Raw genomic sequence first — 17,906 nt, forward strand, 5'->3', positions numbered from 1 at the left:
GGTTTGTTTGTGGTTGAGCAGACAGAGACAGGGAACAAACAATCAAAGGAAAACCAAATTTAAACCCCCAGGTGCACATAGTGTCAACATAGAAAAAAAAGACAAATTTATACATTTCTACACAGCCTTGTCTCAGAGGGAAAAAAAGAGCAAAAACAGCTGTGGAATACAGTGTTTAGAACCAGCAAACTTTTCAAGAAACGTATTAACCAATGGAATAATTCATGGTAGGAATCATTTAAGCAATTTAAAGTCACGATCAGAGAGCAGAATTATTCTTTATTTCCTCCAACATAAGCTTGTTTCATAATGAGCTGAATGTAAACAGTTCAGAGAAGGTCTTTCCTTCCACTCTTATCAAATTAGCAATGCAAAACCGAAAGAGACAGATTTTGCAGAGACTTCCTTATCTTGCACATGCAATGCTTCAATTCAACGCTTGATTGGGATTTTTTTTATGTATTTACATATTTTCTCCCAAGCTGCTGTTGATGCAAGAAAATGTGATACGCAGTGTTGTCTAATGTCAAATAACGTGCTCGAATGTGTACTCATGAGAGCAGCACATAAGACAACGTGAGAAACCCCCCTCCATTTATTTGCTTTTTCTTTTAAACTTCTTTTTGAAATGTATAATCTGCATGTATTTGCCAAACACAGTTTAGATTACAGCACCAGTCAGCCTGTTATAATTTCCTATGTTCCATTGGAAGTCTGGTTTGCTTGTGGTTTTATTTCCTGAAACACAGGTATGCAGATTGTCTCTGTTACATCTACCTCTGGTTCTCCCGCGTAATGAGGAGAAGTTCACGTTTTTTTCTTGTGCATTAAACAGTATATTACAATCGCTTTTGAAAAAGTGTATTTTGCTGCCAAGATTGTAGAAGTGGTGGAATTAATGTGAGACATTTATTTTTCGGCCCGAACTGTACTAAAAACAGAAGTTTAGAATGAAGATACCTGTCAGATTTTATGTCAGATAGACTATGTAGCGCTTTCAGTGAATGGAACGATTCGTGACATTTCACGGGAACTGATGAGGTGCAGTGAGCTCCCAGCTGAAACTGAAAAACCTAATTTTTTTAAAGACTTCACACACATTCTTCTTTCACTACTCTGCCAAGTAGACAATACACGAATGGCTGTGGATGCAGTGCATGTGTCCTCCCGCTCATGCGGCAAGCAAATGTTATACTAATATGGTAAATAATGAATTCTTTTGTTCTAGATGTAATCTACTCACTCCCATATTTCTATACTTCACTTCCTGAAATGTCATCTCTCTTCAGTTCAGCTCTCAGTATCTCTGCATTCATCTCCATCTCTGTTTTCTCGCTCAGTGCACTTGTCACTCTCAATATCAGGCACAACAGAGCCCTTCTTCCCCTCCCGTGAGATACGAAGGTCTTCATCAAGCAGCTGATTAGAATTGCAGATAGCTCGGCCCACAACTCTGAAACTGTAGTGCACCAAGAACACTCGTCTCAAACAAGCTGCTTTATTGTCTGCTTTCTGCATGCTTTTCCTGTAAATTTCCATACAATCCCTTTTTTCCTCAGTTTTCCTCCTTGTCCATTCCTTCTACAAAGTGAATTAATAAATGCCTAAAGATGCAGCCCATTATGCCGAGTAGACTCTTTTTATATTACCCAGAGGGCCTGTGGAGGACAGGGACTTCATCAAATCTACAGTACTTATAATAAGGAGAATCTTGTTCGAGCTCGATAGAAAAGAGGACATGGTTTATAAATCCTGACTCCCTGCTACTCTGTTCACTTGGCTGGTTTAGTACTTTGTTTGTCAACTCTCTTCAGCCGTCTTTCACAATTTTATTTTCAGTCCTAACTTCTGTCCCGTTATCTCACATCTCCCCTGCCATATCCTTTATCATTTCCACTTTACAATGATAGTTTTTGCCTGCTGTGTCACAGAAGAGGAGGTTTTGTTAAATTCTGCTTGGATATCTTCCATCTTCTGTCCAATCATTCCTCTCCTTTATTCTTTCCCTCCTCATCTTTATCTGTGAGTCTCTCTCCTCCTGTTCACTTATCTTCCACCCAGGGGATTCCCTTTGCTGCTCAGAGTGGTTTACTTCACTAATCAGTCCCCTCCTTGCCACTCTCACCCTGCATTTCTGTATCTGTCTCCCTCGCTCTCTCATAGTGTGCCAGTTTCCCTGGCTTTGAACCAGAGTATTTCTCTTTCTCTCTGAAGACTTGGAAACACTTTTCTCTTCCAAACAGCCAGATCAGATCTGCTCCCAGGCAGCAGTAGTGGGCTGACTCGCCTCCAACGATGCTCCCCCGCCAGTTGCCACACGAATGGCAGTGCTTTCCAAGAGCTAAGCGACAATGGCTGGCGGCAAGAATGTGCTTGTTATGTAAAAAGCAGAGCCATTGCTGCACGCTTATTCAAAATAGCTGCAAGGTGTAGTTTGTCTCAATTAATGAGGAATGGAGAATCGCAATAAAACAGCAGTGGCACTTCCAGATTCTGCCAAACATCGAACTGGAAATGTTAATTCCTCCCTGCTACAAGCAGCATTGTAATTATGGTATTGACATCACTGTTAAAATGCCCTCTCCCCTACTTATATATTTGAACTCTTAACCATTCATGAATGCTGATCCTGAACTGTGGGTGCCTGAACAGGTCCTAAATCCAGCCAGAAAAATGTCACGTAAATAGAAATCAGAAAGTTAACAAAAGCTGCTACTGATGATGATGATGATGATGAGGATGATGTTGATGATGATGCTGGGCTTTTCAGATATTAAATCACTGTTGGGTAAAGAAGTTAAATACAGTCTGTGTCAGCTCCATGTCTGATGGTGTTTATGGATGCTGAGCTCTAAGGCAACACACAACAAAGAATTGAATTTTAAAAGTCACTGAACTCAATTAACTTTAGGTTTTGATTGTTCACCCTGTTGGAGATGTCCTCCCACAACTATCTAAATCGAAGCATAGTAATTTCACTGTCTGTGAAAACGTTTCAAAGTTCAGTAGATTCTTAAGGTTTTACACCTTCAATGTGGTACCCTCTTTAAAAGCAGTATAAGTGGGGTTGAGTGAAGGACACACTAGCAGTCAGCATCTTACCTGCATTAGACAGCGGTCAGAGCGCTCTCACTTTGGAGAATCAGAGGGCAAGCTAAGAGCCACTCACAACAGGGGACACATAAAAGAGCCCAATTTTTCTTCATCTAAGAAGAGTCAACCTCAAAAACTTCACAGGAGTTCCAGCAAACACTATATAGAGAAGATGTTTCCCTGTCACTGTTGCATCAGACAGTTGTTGTTTACTTGTTGTTTTCAATATTTCCTCAGTCCAACGACATCCATGTTGCTCCACATCACTGCATGCATGCTGCTGATGAACTGTGCCTCAACAGTCTGCCGACCTTATCCCAAAACACAAACTATCAAACAGTAGAAATGAGTGAAAATCACAGAATAGCAAAAACTCTCGCAATTTTTCAAATCTCTGCTAGCATAACGTCCGGCAGTAAGATTATAATAAAGTTTATAATCTGGTAGAATCTGGAGGTCACCAAATGCTATGGAATACAGTTAAAATGTTGCCTCTTTGTTTTCAACAAAACATTCCATGCTACCAATCTGAGTGGGAAAACTGAAAAAGAACAATTTGCCATAAGTTACCCTTATTATTTCCAGAAGGCCCCCTGCTGCAAGGCCTTTAGGCCCATTGTCCACAGTTGAGCGACTCAGTGGCCTGCAGGCTCATCTGGTTGTTCTGTGCAGCATCAAGGTGGGACTGCTTTTGACTGTGTTATGTGTTTCTGCAGAAGAGAGCGTCTATCATAGTGATGCTTTAGATCAGACAGTGGTTTAAAAGAAGAGTTGGGGAGCTTTCAAGCACAGTATTGTGTGTCGACGCCCAACAATACTGACTTCTAATTAGCCATTGTGAGTGGAAACTTCAGTTTAAGCCACGAGTCTTTATTGATTGTGTAGGGGTTTGAACGCTGCAAAAAATGACCTGCACTCTTTCTCCAGAGTAATCCTCTTCTGTACTGTCAGTTTGTATTCTATTTATATACAGGTGCTGGCCAGTAAATTAGAATATCATCAAAAAATTGAATCATTTCAGTAATATCATTCAAAAAGTGAAACTTGTACATTATATTCATGCATTACACACAGACTGATGTATCTGAAATATTTATTTCTTTTAATTTTGATATTTATAAGTGACAACTAATGAAAACTCCAAATTCGGTACCTCAAAAAATTAGAATATTACTTAAGGCCAATGAAGAAAAAGGATTTTTAGAAATGTTGGCCAACTGAAAAGTATGAACATGAAAAGAATGAGCAGGTACAGCACTCAATACTTGGTCGGGGCTCCTTTTGCCTCAATTACTGCATTAATGCGGCGTGGCATGGAGTCGATCAGTGTGTGGCACTGCTCACGTGTTATGAGAACCCAGGTTGCTCTGATAGTCGCCTTCAGCTCCTCTGCATTGTTGGGTCTAGCGTATTGCATCTTCCTCTTCACATTACCCCATAGATTTTCTATGGGGTTAAGGTCAGGCGAGTTTGCTGGCCAATCAAGGACAGGGATACCATGGTCCTTAAACCAGGTACTGGAGGTTTTGGCACTGTGTGCAGGTGCCAAGTCCTGTTGGAAAGTGAAATCTGCATCTCCATAAAGTTGTTCAGCAGCAGGAAGCATGAAGTGCTCTAAAACTTCCTGGTAGACAGCTGCATTGACCTTGGACCTCAGAAAAGAGAGTGGGCCAACACCGGCAGATGATATGGCACCCCACACCATCAATGACGGTGGAAACTTTACACTGGACTTCATGCAACGTGGATTCTGTGCTTCTCCGCTCTTCCTCCAGACTCTGGGACCTTGATTTCCAAAGGAAATGCAAAATTGACTCTCATCAGAGAACATAACTTTGGACCACTCAGCAGCAGTCCAGTGCTTTTTGTCCTTAGCCCAGGTGAGACGCTTCTTACGCTGTCTGTTGTACAAGAGTGGCTTGACACAAGGAATACGACAGCTGAAACCCATGTCTTTCATGCGTCTCTTCGTGGTGGTTCTTGAAGCCCTGACTCCAGCTGCAGTCCACTCTTTGTGAATCTCCCCCACATTCTTGAATGGGTTTTGTTTCACAATTCTCTCCAGGTTGCGGTTATTCCTATAGCTTGTACACTTTTTTTTACCACATTTCTTCCGTCCCTTCACCTGTCTATGAATGTGCTTGGACACAGAGCTCTGCGAACAGCCAGCCTCTTTAGCAATAACCTTTTGTGTCTTGCCCTCCTTGTGCAAGATGTCAATGGTCGTCTTTTGGACAACTGTCAAGTCAGAAGTTTTCCCCATGATTGTGTAGCCTTCAGAACAAGACTGGGAGACCATTTAAAGGCCTTTGCAGGTGTTTTAAGTTAATCACCTGATTAGTGTGGCACCAGGTGTCTTCAATTCAATTCAATTCATTTTTATTTATATAGCGCCAAATACAACAAATGTCATCTCAAGGCACTTAGATAGTAAGTCCAATTCAAGCCAATTGGAATTCAATTAATTAATAATAATCATAATTCATAAAATAATCCAATTAATAGTCTTCTATATTGAACCTTTTCAAAATGTTCTAATTTTCTGAGATACTGAATTTGGTGTTTTCATTAGCTGTCAGTTATAATAATCAAAACTAAAATAAATAAACACTTGAAATATATCAGTCTGTGTGGAAGGAAAGTATACAGTATACAAGTTTCACTTTTTGAATGAAATTACTGTAATAATTCAACTATTTGATGATATTCTAATTTACTGGCCAGCACCTGTATTCCTGAGGTAACATTAAACAAAAAAACACATGTGATCAAAACGTAAACATGAGTTTACATTTATCCCATGCAAGTTGCCAATAAGATGGAGAAGAAAAAAACTTTTTTTATCTCGTAAATGCTCTGCTCTAATTGCTCTTGCAATAATATCTGTTTGTCTACGCCCTAACCTCTACTTTGCCCTAAATCATGTGTTTTATTTGTGGAATCTGTTATTTCTCACCTCTAACCTATTTCTTCAGATGTTTTTTGTCTGACTGCGTTCAGGTTAGCATGCCTACGTGCTGCTGTGATGAGTTTTTGTAAAGGTTGACAGAAAATGATATATGTTCCATTCAAACAAAGAGTTATCTTAATAATTCTGACCGTGGCTGAACACACAAGCTGCCACAGAAAAATGAAAACTGGACACAACTGGATGCACACAGTCGCACACAAAAACAAAAGAAAATCTGTGGTGCTCAGCACTGCCATAAAAACTGGTTGTCTGTCTTAAATATATGGCTTAAAATAGCAGTGAGGGAAAAGCATGGAACCCATGCCTCTGCCTCTGAGGACTTAACATACATATTTTGAGTATGTGTGTCTGTGTGTGTATCATGTGGAAATCTGCATGTGATTGTCAATGGTTGGTGTCACGTAATGTGTGCAGACCTAGTTGATGGTTTTTCTCTCTCCTTTTCAGAACATAAGGAAGCAGGAGTGGACGGCTATCATTCCCAACTCTCAGCTCATCGTCATACCATTCCCACACGATGAGCCCCGCAGGTACGCAAACACAATATAAATAGGTCATACGAAACAATTTTCTTGGCTTATCTTGTGATGTACTGGAAGACCCTTTTGACGCTTGTTGACTTGGACACAGCTCATCACTTTAAATACCTCATCTGGTACCATCAGCTTGATACAGACGGTGTCTCTGTTGTGCATCTCAACAAAACAATACCCAGTGAGCATGCTCACTCTCGAACACTTCACAACACAGCGTGTGTGCTCATGTTATTATGGTGTTGTTCGCATGTAGCTCAAGCCTCAGGAGGGGCTCCAGATGGCTGTTCAACTCAGACAAACACAGACAAAAATGCACCCTTCTTCAAAGTACATATTGCCAGCATAAACACCTACCTAAATATCATTTCTAAATTAGATTTACAGTGTACAACCAAAGTGAGTACGCCCCTATGTAATACAGTGTTCATGTTAAAAGATTCCAAATCAGTATGTGTATGTTTGTTTTTATAAGAAATTTAAAAACCAAAGTAACGGTAGTTTTTTCTCTTTTATTGTATTGCAACAACAGGCTCCTCAGAAGAAGATGAGATAAAATAGGACTTTATTAATCCCAATTAATAAAGGAAGTTAAAGGGGGAGTTCATTCGTTGCAGCAATATGAAGGCAACAGTTACACAAAATATATGACAATTGTATGTACATGTATACAAAGCAAAAATGTGTATAGTATTAGAGCCTAATTGACAGGATATACATGCATACATTTTTTTCTGGTGTTCTTTGCTGGAGGGATTCTTCCTTTCTCCTTAGAATATCGTAGATGTGCTTTGTTGGATATAAATTTCAGAACGTTCTAAACCAATTCACGGTTTAAAATTTTGTAATCTTAGCAATGTGCTTTTTGTCAGCCACTATGTTAGAACGTCCACTGACATTCTCTGTGTCATCTAAAAATGTCCCCTCCCAGCAAGTTTAAACCCATGCAGCCCCATATCATCACACTCCCACCCCCCTGCTTTACTGTCAGGACCTTGTGCTCATTACTGTGGTAGTCAGCCGGGTTCTTAAAAGATATCCAGGATCCTGTCTGAGGCTTTTCTTGGAATCATTTGATAATAATAATGTGCTCCCACTGCTTATTGTGCAAAGTCTTGCCTACTGTCAGTCACTGAGCTCACACAAACTGAAATTTCTGTTAATAATGACCATGCTGAGTCTAAAGCACTTGTTTCACTCTTATGTGAGGAGTACTTCGTCTGTACTTAGAAGGCCACCAACTGTGATTCTGATGAGTGATACAATTACTTGTTCTATAGCAATCGACTACTATTGCAAGTCATCTCAGTTTTACTGATTTTTAGTTTGTTAACAATCTGTATCCTGTTCCATCACAGCCAAGTCTAACCATCAGATTTATTAGTCGTTATTCTTCCGTTTCTTTGACATCTGAACATGGAACTCATTTTGTAAAATTGTTCTGCAACTAGATTAACTCAGAATCACATATATGCTCATTTTCACACGTTTGCTAACTTGTTTGCCAGTGATCACAGTTTTATTCACTTTTGTTGAGTTATTTTCGGTATAATCCTAAATGATCAGTTTGGAATTCTTCAGAAAGAGGAAATACTCTCCGTGCAAAGTTTTAAGGTGACAATGTTTTTTTTTTTTACATTTAGATTTTGTTGCACAGAGGTGTACTTACTTCTCTTATACTGCAGCACCTGTGTATTTTTTTCATGTCCAGTATAAGCCTTCTGGCATTGAGATGATGGATCAAAAATGTCAAAGTGGCTGGATTCCTGGAAATGCATCACATTTTCTTGGAGATTAGAAACGGAGGAGTCTGTCTCACCATTGTGTTCAGCAACACAAGAGAGTAATGGAGAATTGTATTCATTCATTTTAATAGCCTCTGCTAATGAGTTTGATTTTGGTTTTCTATCAAACCGCAGTGAATCATACAGCAGCATATGGCTAATCTTCACATTCTGTCTCCCTGTTTTTCTGCCTGTAGTTGGAGTGCTAAGTTGTATCTTACTCCCAGCAACAGCGTACTGCTGACGGCCATCGCACTGATCGGAGTATGCGTCTTCATCCTCGTCATTATCGGCATTCTCCACTGGAAGGAGAAGGTCAGCATGCAAACTCGAACACACTGAATGGTGATGTGTAGTTAATGTTGGCCTCTGCCTGGAGATTTATTGTGAGAGTGTGAGTGTGAGCTCGAGAGAGAGAGAGCAGATTTCACAACCAGCAGCAGATGGGTCTTACTGTTTCCTGTCCTTCAGTCCTCTAGCTGCCCCGCCACACATACACACTCTTTCTCTATCCATCTACCTCTGTGGGCCACAACCTGGAAGGACATTCAACAGTAATTGCCTTCTTCTGTGTTTCCAGCACAGTAGATCTACTGCTCATTACTGCCTAAATATGCCCTCCAGGGAGTAGATGCATGTTTTCTCATGTGTTGTGTGTTTCAGCGCCCCCAGGCTGCTTGTTTTCAGCAACACATGCGCAGTTCGGCTACAGAAAGTTGTACCTCATTATCACCTGGTCGAGGACACGCGGACACAAACATTGTTTCACAATCATTCTTGTAAATGCATTCTTTTTTGTCTTGGGTTGTTTTGTTTTTTTGCCATCCAAACACACGGTGGTAATGTCTCCTGCTCCAAGCAGTGCAGTAAGTCGCTGGCATCTTCTCCAAACCATCTGCCGTGAAAGCATGTGCAATTAATGTGTGCCTGTGGTGTGTGTGTGTGTGTGTGTGTGTGTGTGTATCTGGGTCTACACACAGGATAGCATGTGGGCATGGTTACACACACAGAAGAGGTCTAATTGCCCTCTTTTTGGGAAATATGATTGTGTGCATCAGTTTCATCTGAGCTGATGCCACATTGGGAAAAAAAAATAAAGAAATGAAATGAAGCTCTCTGGTCCCACAGACGTGCATACAACATACGGGAGGAGAAGTGCTGGGCAGAAAGCTATGGGGAGCCTTTGGATAGGCATAAGAGGAATGAAGAGGAAAATATAGACTAATGGTGTGCATTTAAATTCAGACCTGGCATGTTAACCTGGCGTGCAGGTGAAATCTGTCCCATAGAAGCCTTGCATTTGGCTTTGATCATAGCGGTGTGTGTATAGGCTAATAAGTCAAACTTGGTCTTGTTCAAAACTGAAAGGAGTTTTTGCCTTTTTTACCATCCTTTTAAAAGTTGTGTTTTCCATTGCCATATACAGTAGCTTCCCAACGACGGGTAATTTAATAGGACAGTATGACAAAACACTTGAAAACTAATCAGATCTTCATAGTCCAGAGTAATAACATTATTGGATAACTTTATTTGGAGTATATAACAACAATTGATTTAGATTTGCCTTTCTCCTTATTGGCATATGGAAATTTTGTGACATTACACTGCTGAGTTGCAGTCTTGTCGGAGCCAAAACAACTCAGAATCTCCATCATTTCAATTCCAAACAGAACACTGATCCAAACTTTGCAGGACATTTAATATTCACTCTGCATCCAAAATATAATTTGATGCAAATTTCAAATTTTATTACCAAGTTTCTACAAAGCTAAGCATCTACTATGTCTGCAGTGCATGCAACAGGATTTTAGGTTAAGCAATTGAAAGTGTCACCGAAAGGCTCCTCTGTTTCTGTTGGTTGATTGGTTAGTGAAACAATTTAACTAGTTTGGGCCATGGACTCACAGGCTTTTCACAGGCTTTTCTGTTGTCGTATATTTTAATAATATCCAAAGCTAATATCCTCCAAAACCTTGGACGTGAATTACCATTTTCCAGTTGGCCACACCATTTGCAGCATTGTCATTTTGATAGATACCTGAAAATGAGTATTTCTAGCAAAACATGTCTGACTTGATTCCAAAAATATAGTAAAACAACAGTATTATGCAACATCCCTCTGACATTACTGTCTGCAGTACTGTCTCTGCTTATGGTAAATCTGCAGTGTGTGTCAGTATGCAGGAACATTCTGCTTTAGATTGGAGAATACGGCTGGCCTTGAAATGGAAAGACAGCCATCAGGACAGACAGGCTAATGTGGTGTGACCTCCTGCACCGTCCAGGGAATTGAGATTGAAGTGAATCATGTATACTGGCTCCTAACATCCTCCCTTATATCTCATCCTCTCCCATCTCTCTTACGATGGGTTGTCCAATAAGGTCAGGGTGAGTCTGCTGATTGACATTTAGCATTTTTGTGTGTTTGCACTGCCGCCTTTGGTATTTGCTCTTCTAATAAAGTCAGATAGAGGGCAGAAGAACGGAGGGGGGCAAAGACGTGTTGTCCTGCCTAATACGCTCACAGGGCTTTTACACAAATCCTGTGAACTCCTGCCCAATGCAGTATTAACTGGTGATATTTAGTATTCATATGAATCTAAATCAGACAGGAAAAGAGAGGAAGGACTCATTTAAATGACCGAAAGCAGAATGTAATCAATCTCATCTTCATGCAGGTCAAATTTAATGAGTTGACATTTGAGCCTACTGAGACAACCACATGCCCAACTGTGGCTTTCCACCTGCTTTCAGACACAAGCCCCCAACTGTGTCGATACACTAGATAGTAGATAGACGCAAATCAATGCTGCCCAGCTTAATAATTATTCAAGCCTTGGGATGACAGTTTGGTGATATGCCCTGGATAGTCAATTACAGCAGCCCAGTTTGGTTGTCCACAGCTAAGGACATCAATCCCTCTGCTACCTAAAAATATGCTACATTAAAACAAGAAACAAATAATACAAATGAACAACATCTGTCAGTACGAGATGCTGCTTCCTTTGAAGATGGATGAAGGCTTTTTTACTAACTGAAACTGATGAGATTTAAAAAAAAAAAAAAAAAATGAAGTAAATATGCTGCTTCCCATCTTTTGGATGCAGCAAATTAGTCAACATCACAGAAGAGTTTCTCCTGCACTTCATGCTGAAGTGCAGGAGAAAAAATAGTGATGTTTTTATGCAGACATCATTGTCTAATCCCAGATTTTAAATTATTGACTCCAAGTGGTCCAAATAATTTTCAATATTTATTTCGAATTTTTTTTCAGCTACTTTTTCATGGCGGCCTGTTAACATGTTCCAGACCCAAGCCAATCAAGCCTCATTATAATGTTTTGTCATTTGCACGCTGTACACCCAATTAAACACACACAATACAATTAAACTGAAAAATTGTACGAATGGGACTTAATGTCCTTTTGAATGTTACATCTGTAGTACAACAATATTAAGGTTTTTTTTTTCACATTATTATGATAGTTATTTAAAAATATATATATTTCTGTTAGAAAACAGGTGTTCAACCATAGTACAGTATAAGGCATTGTTATGAAATAAACTGCCATGGCCATAAAATTAGCTCCATCCAGCTGAGCTACAAATGACAGACGTCACGCATTTTTAAGTTTCTTGAGGCAGTTTTCACACACATGAGCAAAAGTCCCAAGTGGCAGCAAATGTTCCTTCTGGCCACAAAAAGACTTGGTCTTTTTGGTATTTTGGTACTCACAAGACCAGCCTTGGCGGATACTCACAAAGTTTGACAAACTCAGACTGAAGAAGCCTCATTTAGCTGAAGGTGAATTCTAAGAGGCATTATTACAGAGATCTATAATCAGAGATTATAATCTGGCTATAGTCTGATGTGGATCAAGGGAATGCTTTACAAACCAATAGTGATTTCAAAATAAATATGAATGTATTGTCAAGTGCAGATAGATGTTACACACATGCAGAACTCCATGTCTCTAAGGAGCACTGAAGGTGGTATTTGCTCAGATGTGTAGACCTCTTTATGCAGCTTTTTAATAAATGCAGAGTACTGTATACTAAGCATTCAAGGTATTTTTACTTCTGTGTATTTATTTAGAGTTTTTATTTTGTTTATTTGTTCATGGTTTTTTGGGGGGGTTATTTAAAAGTAGCGTATCAGCCTCACTTAACTGTAAAATGTTCTATATCAATAGCAAGCTGCCTTCCTGTTGAACTGTACGTTACTCCTGAGGTTACGCTATGGCCTATCTGGACCCACTGAAAACACCAAACTGCTATCAGGTGCCCTCAGAGGGGGAGATGTTCTTGGTCTGTAGGGCAACGTCAGCTGTTAGTTCAAAGTGGGAAAAAGGAAACACGGCTGCTGTTGGCTAAATGTTTCACTTGACTGCATCTAGAATATTAGGAGCAGGTGATTCGAATGAGGGTTTAGTGGAGAAAGTGTGGCGGGGGTGAGGTGGTCCAGGCTGCATGTCTGTCGGCTTGTTCGTACGCTGAAATAAACACTAATCCATTAAGGTCTTTGATATTTACTTGAAGTCATAAAGATGTGTTTTTGTAGCATTTTAGTTTGGCTCATAACTTGTGTTCTCCATCATTTCATATATTTTATTATTTTCACTTAGAATGTCTAAAACACAGAATTTGCCAAGTTGGCATATACTTGCACACTCCTCACCAACTAGTAGGTTCATTGTATTCATAAATGTGGTTATGTTTAACCAGGGCATTTCTGAGAGTAGGTCCAGCTTATGTTTACAGCTGTTCAGTTTGGTCATGATCCATCATTTTACATGGATCTCTGAACTGCACACTGCAGCTCGTCCAATTCTAAATTTTAGCTGTTTAATAAGCTGGAAGTTTGGAAATAATAGTGCGCTCACAGGAAGATACAAGTATTCACAGCTTTGTTGATTTGGACTCCTATCTAATTTTTGTTTGCTTGAAATAAGTTTCTTTTAGTTGGAAAAAAAAAAACATAAGTAACAATTCTTCTCAGGCAACAGCTGTAACCAGCTGTTTCTGTGGTTATACATGTTGTTCTTAGTGATTTTCGGGAACCAGGCGCTGTTCTACTTGTTTTTAATGGAGAGTTCAATAGTTCACACAAGCGCTGAGCGTGTCACTCTTGTCTGCAGTCAATAACAGACAAATACAGGGCGAATGACTCTCCTCAGTAAATCCAGTTGTCATTACCAATCTCTTGAAACAGGCTCCAACTCTCCGTGTTGTTCTGTTGTTTGATGGCCATTAACTGTTACAAATCACAACATTGCCTCAAGGGGCTTTACACTCTTTGCAGCATATGTATATTTGAGTCCTTTGAACATTGATTTGATTCAGTAAAAACTTTTGAGTGCAACTTTAGAGAAAGTATATTTGATTTTTTATTTCAGATGTTCTAGGGAGATCAACAACCTCCAAGTCAACAGAACAAAATCATATAAGCAAAATCCCACTTAACACACCTGAAAAGGAGTGGGAAGAAGCATAGCTTATTGAATCCCACCCCTACACATTCAAAATATAACACATATTACTTGTACGCACCTCCATGTAAAATCAAAACTATACCATAAATGTTATACATGCATATCCAAATAATACAAAAAGAAAGAGAGATAGAGGGAAAAACAAAAATAAAATCACAGCATGTTTTCACTCATGTATCTCTGAAAAACGGTCTGTTTATACATTTTCTTGAATTGATACAAACTTTGACATTTTTTTAACTCCACCTTCAGAGCATTCCACATCCTTACTCCACATATTGATAAACTGAAACCTCTCATTGTCGTTCTATTACTGGTTCTTTTGAAATTAAATGTCCTTCTTAAATTATAATGTACATCTTCCAGACTAAACAATTGTTGAATGTTACCAGGTAGCTTATTATTTTTTGCCTTGTACATAAATTGCATTGTTTGATATTTTACCATATCAACAAATTTTAAAATTTTTGACTGCAAAAAAAGTGAATGAGTATGGTCCACATATCTTACCTTATGAATAACACGAATTGCTCTTTTTTGAAGAACAACTATAGAATTCAATGAACTTTTGTAATTATTGCCCCATACTTCCACACAATACATTAAATAAGGCAGAACTAAAGAACAGTACAGAATATAGAGTGAATCAAAATCTAAAAACATTTTGGCTTTATTTATTACTGAAATACTCCTTGATATCTTGCTTTGTAGGTATTTGATTTGTGGTTTCCAACTTATTTTATCATCAATTATGACTCCAAGAAATTTTATTTCAAAAACTCTCTCAATGTTCACCCCTTCAATTGAAATACATGCCTCTGTGTCCCGTTTACAGTTTCCAAACAACATAAATTTTGTCTTTGCTAAGTTTTAGGATAATTTATTATAATCAAACCACTATATGGAAATGAAGCTAACGGGTTCACTAAAAATACTGCTCTCACCCAGATTTATTTGAGTCAAGCAGCAGAGGTGTCAAGCAGATTGATGCAATATTGTCTGGAAAGATGTAGATAGATGCAGCAACCGTTACTCATGAGTACAATCCTGCTTACACCTACACAAAGTATAGCCACATAAAAGTAATGTCACATTCAGTGATATTATTGAAGACTCAGAGAATTGAGAAAAATATCTGCACACCAGATACACGTTTGAAAACCAAAACTAAATGGCTGTCATCTTTTGGACTTCAGGCACTGCATTAAAAATGAGAAAGAATCCAGCTGTAGAAATCATTGCATATGCTCAGGGGCACTGCTGAAAACTACTGAGAGCGAGCGGTCCATTGCTGCATCCACAAGTGGGAGTCAAAGTGTGCCGTGTGTCGAAAAATCATAGAAACAAGATCCAGACGCACCACCGTCCTATCTGCTCCTGAGATCATATAAAGTGAGTGAGGTGAAGTGGCAAACTGTCCTGAGGTCTGACAGATCAAAATGTAAAATTCTGTTTAAAATTCATGGATACTCCAGTCAAAGGAGAAAAGAGACCATCTGGTTTGAAATCAGCTCACAGCATCTATGACGGTATGTGGGTGCATTAGCGGGGTACCCTGCACATCTATAAAGACACCGATAATGTTGAAGAGGAAAAACAAGTTTCAGAGCTAAATAAGCTGCGATCCAGCTGAATCCAGCTGATCCACTACCCACGCCTGCAGTCCACATCTGTCATCCACTGAAAACACGAGATTCGTTATGAAAAGAAGACTAGATTTTATTTTTATTTTTTTAAATGGGGGGGTTCAGAATTGTTAAAGTGTTGCCCATCTTGGCTCCAAACACATCTATTTTATTCCATCAAATTTCCGTTTCTCAGGCCTTCTTTGAGGTCCCTGAATAAGTTCTGTGTATTCTTGACTCCAGTACAAGTTAAATACTGGTACTGATCAAATGATACTTCCTGTACATATAGTTAAAATCCTTCACTAATTATGTTTCTCTGTGTGTTTGTTGCTCAGAAAGCGGACGACCGAGAGAAGAGGCAGGAAGCCCACCGTTTCCATTTTGATGCCATGTGAAGGAACAGAGCTGCATCTTGGAAGAACATCCTCTTCTGTCCTGCTCTGCCTGCCACTCATCCAACCGCCCCCTTCTCCTTACACACTTTCACTCGTTTCAAGGGCCAATAAATGGATCCTCATTTGCCCCAAAACGTTTCCTTTTGATATTTTTTAGTCCTTGAGTCAAATGTGAAATATTTATGTTCCGTTTGATTTATTCATTCCAGTGATGGAAGCAGAGGCGCCGCAATAAGGCCATAGAGACACAGAGGGAAATCCTGACAGAGATCGCTCTCATGTTTAAAGAAGGGATTTCTTGGGTCTCACTGTAGTTAGCAGCATGATCTTAAGTTATGTTTGTAGAATAGTTTGGGAATATGGCACAGATTACTGGCACAATGCCTGACGTGTAACCGCTAAAATACAAGCAGTTTTTGTTTGTTCACTTAAAAGGAAACATCTTTGGCATTCAGTGTTAAAATGTCAACTTGAAATCTACTTGTGTGTAACAGTCTCTGGTCTATGCGCGCTTCATTCCACTCTTGACTTCTTCTACTGATCGGAATTCTCTTCTCCTGATGTCAGACTTTCAACTGCAGCAGCAAAATGGAGGGAAATGAACAAAAGTGGGCACATGCAATATATCAGCGAGGAGTATTTTCCTGCTTCCAATCTCACCCGAAATGATGAATGGCCTTCAGGTCTGCTGAGAGCAAATTCATCTTTTTTTCTGAGCTGATTGTATCACAGTTCATCATTGGAGTGCCAAAAAAAGTATTGCATCCCGAAAATGTTTAATGCTACTGCATCAAGGCCAAACAGGTGGTCTAAAACCCAAGTGGTCCTGCTGAGTGACGCTTGGTTCACTCCAGTTTAATTCACAGGGATTTTTCCTCTTTAAAAACTTTACTTAGCCAACCTCTCTGTGTCCAGATATTTATTCTCCAAGAATGAGCTCATGCCGGTCTGTGTTGTTTGCACTTTTTTTAACTACTGATTAACTGTGGGTGTATGTAAATTATTTCATTTTGTGGATTAATTTAGCAAATGAATGTTTAAGCTACTAAATGTGTTTACTACTGACTTTGAGAATAAAGGTTTGTTCTGCTTAAGTCAACTCAGCGTTGCTTTGCTTCATATTTGTTACGGGGTAGCACTATCCTTTAAGCTCCCCATAAAAATAAATGGTTTTACATAAGGCTCTTAAACCACCATTCACAACTATTCACAATAACACGCCTGAAGTACCTTTATCACAACTTGTTGTTGTTGTTGTTGTTGCAGGGAAGGGAGAGTAAAAATTAAAATGAAACTAATCATGTGTATGTGCTGTCATTTAATGTCTGCATTTGTAGGAAGCACAACAGTAGTGAAATTAAATGGCCTTTAATTTTCCAAAGGACCCCTGGAGGCGGCTTTTAGCATCTCGATCCAACCTGCTAATGCGTGCATGGAGAGAATGAACCTTCCCCGCTCTGCCAGGGAGAGTAGGAGCCTCTGAGCCTTGGCTACCTTATAGTAGATCTCAACTGATGTGAAGCGTGTGCGCGTGAGTGTGTTTTTGTTTCAGAAGAAGAGACAGTAGGCGGGTTACAAACTGTGTTAAGCTAGCAACACGGAGAAAACCAAACCGGAAATGTGAATTTGTCGCCTCAACAATAAAAGCACAGTTAAGAAAGAAATAAACGTCACACTGAACGGACACTTGGTTCATCGAAACATAAGCACACATATTTTAATCAACACATTTAATGTCGATTTTAGTGCAAACTGCTCACATTAAAAGCTTTTCTCTGTAGATGTTTAGCTTTCTGTTGACTTAGTTTTACATTTGTGGAGAGACTTTGGACAGAACAGCATAAAGAACAATACCGTATAGGCTACATGTTTTTGTGTTTGTGGGGTTTTTTTTTTTCCTCCAACAATTTTAAAATTCCATCCTAATCTATAACTTCCTAAATCATTCCCTACTTTAAGAAGGCTGCGCTCTCTTCTGAATGTGTTTCCCTTACACTTCATTTGCCCCTCC

At 39.3% G+C, this 17,906-nt stretch overlaps 1 protein-coding gene across 1 annotated transcript in view; it reads left to right on the forward strand.

Annotated features, from left to right (window-relative positions):
* The window catches only part of itfg1 (integrin alpha FG-GAP repeat containing 1), a 162,924-nt gene extending 145,724 nt beyond the window's left edge, over positions 1 to 17,200 (forward strand). The window contains exons 16-18 of the mRNA XM_075471634.1: positions 6,512 to 6,594; positions 8,579 to 8,696; positions 15,836 to 17,200. Of these exons, the coding sequence (XP_075327749.1) occupies positions 6,512 to 6,594; positions 8,579 to 8,696; positions 15,836 to 15,895 (261 nt within the window). The 3' untranslated portion in view covers positions 15,896 to 17,200. The remainder of the gene's footprint in view (positions 1 to 6,511; positions 6,595 to 8,578; positions 8,697 to 15,835) is intronic.
* Positions 17,201 to 17,906: the final 706 nt, after the last annotated feature.

The sequence above is a fragment of the Odontesthes bonariensis genome, chromosome 1, assembly GCF_027942865.1.
Source record: "Odontesthes bonariensis isolate fOdoBon6 chromosome 1, fOdoBon6.hap1, whole genome shotgun sequence".
In the NCBI taxonomy this organism is placed as follows: Eukaryota; Metazoa; Chordata; class Actinopteri; order Atheriniformes; family Atherinopsidae; genus Odontesthes; species Odontesthes bonariensis.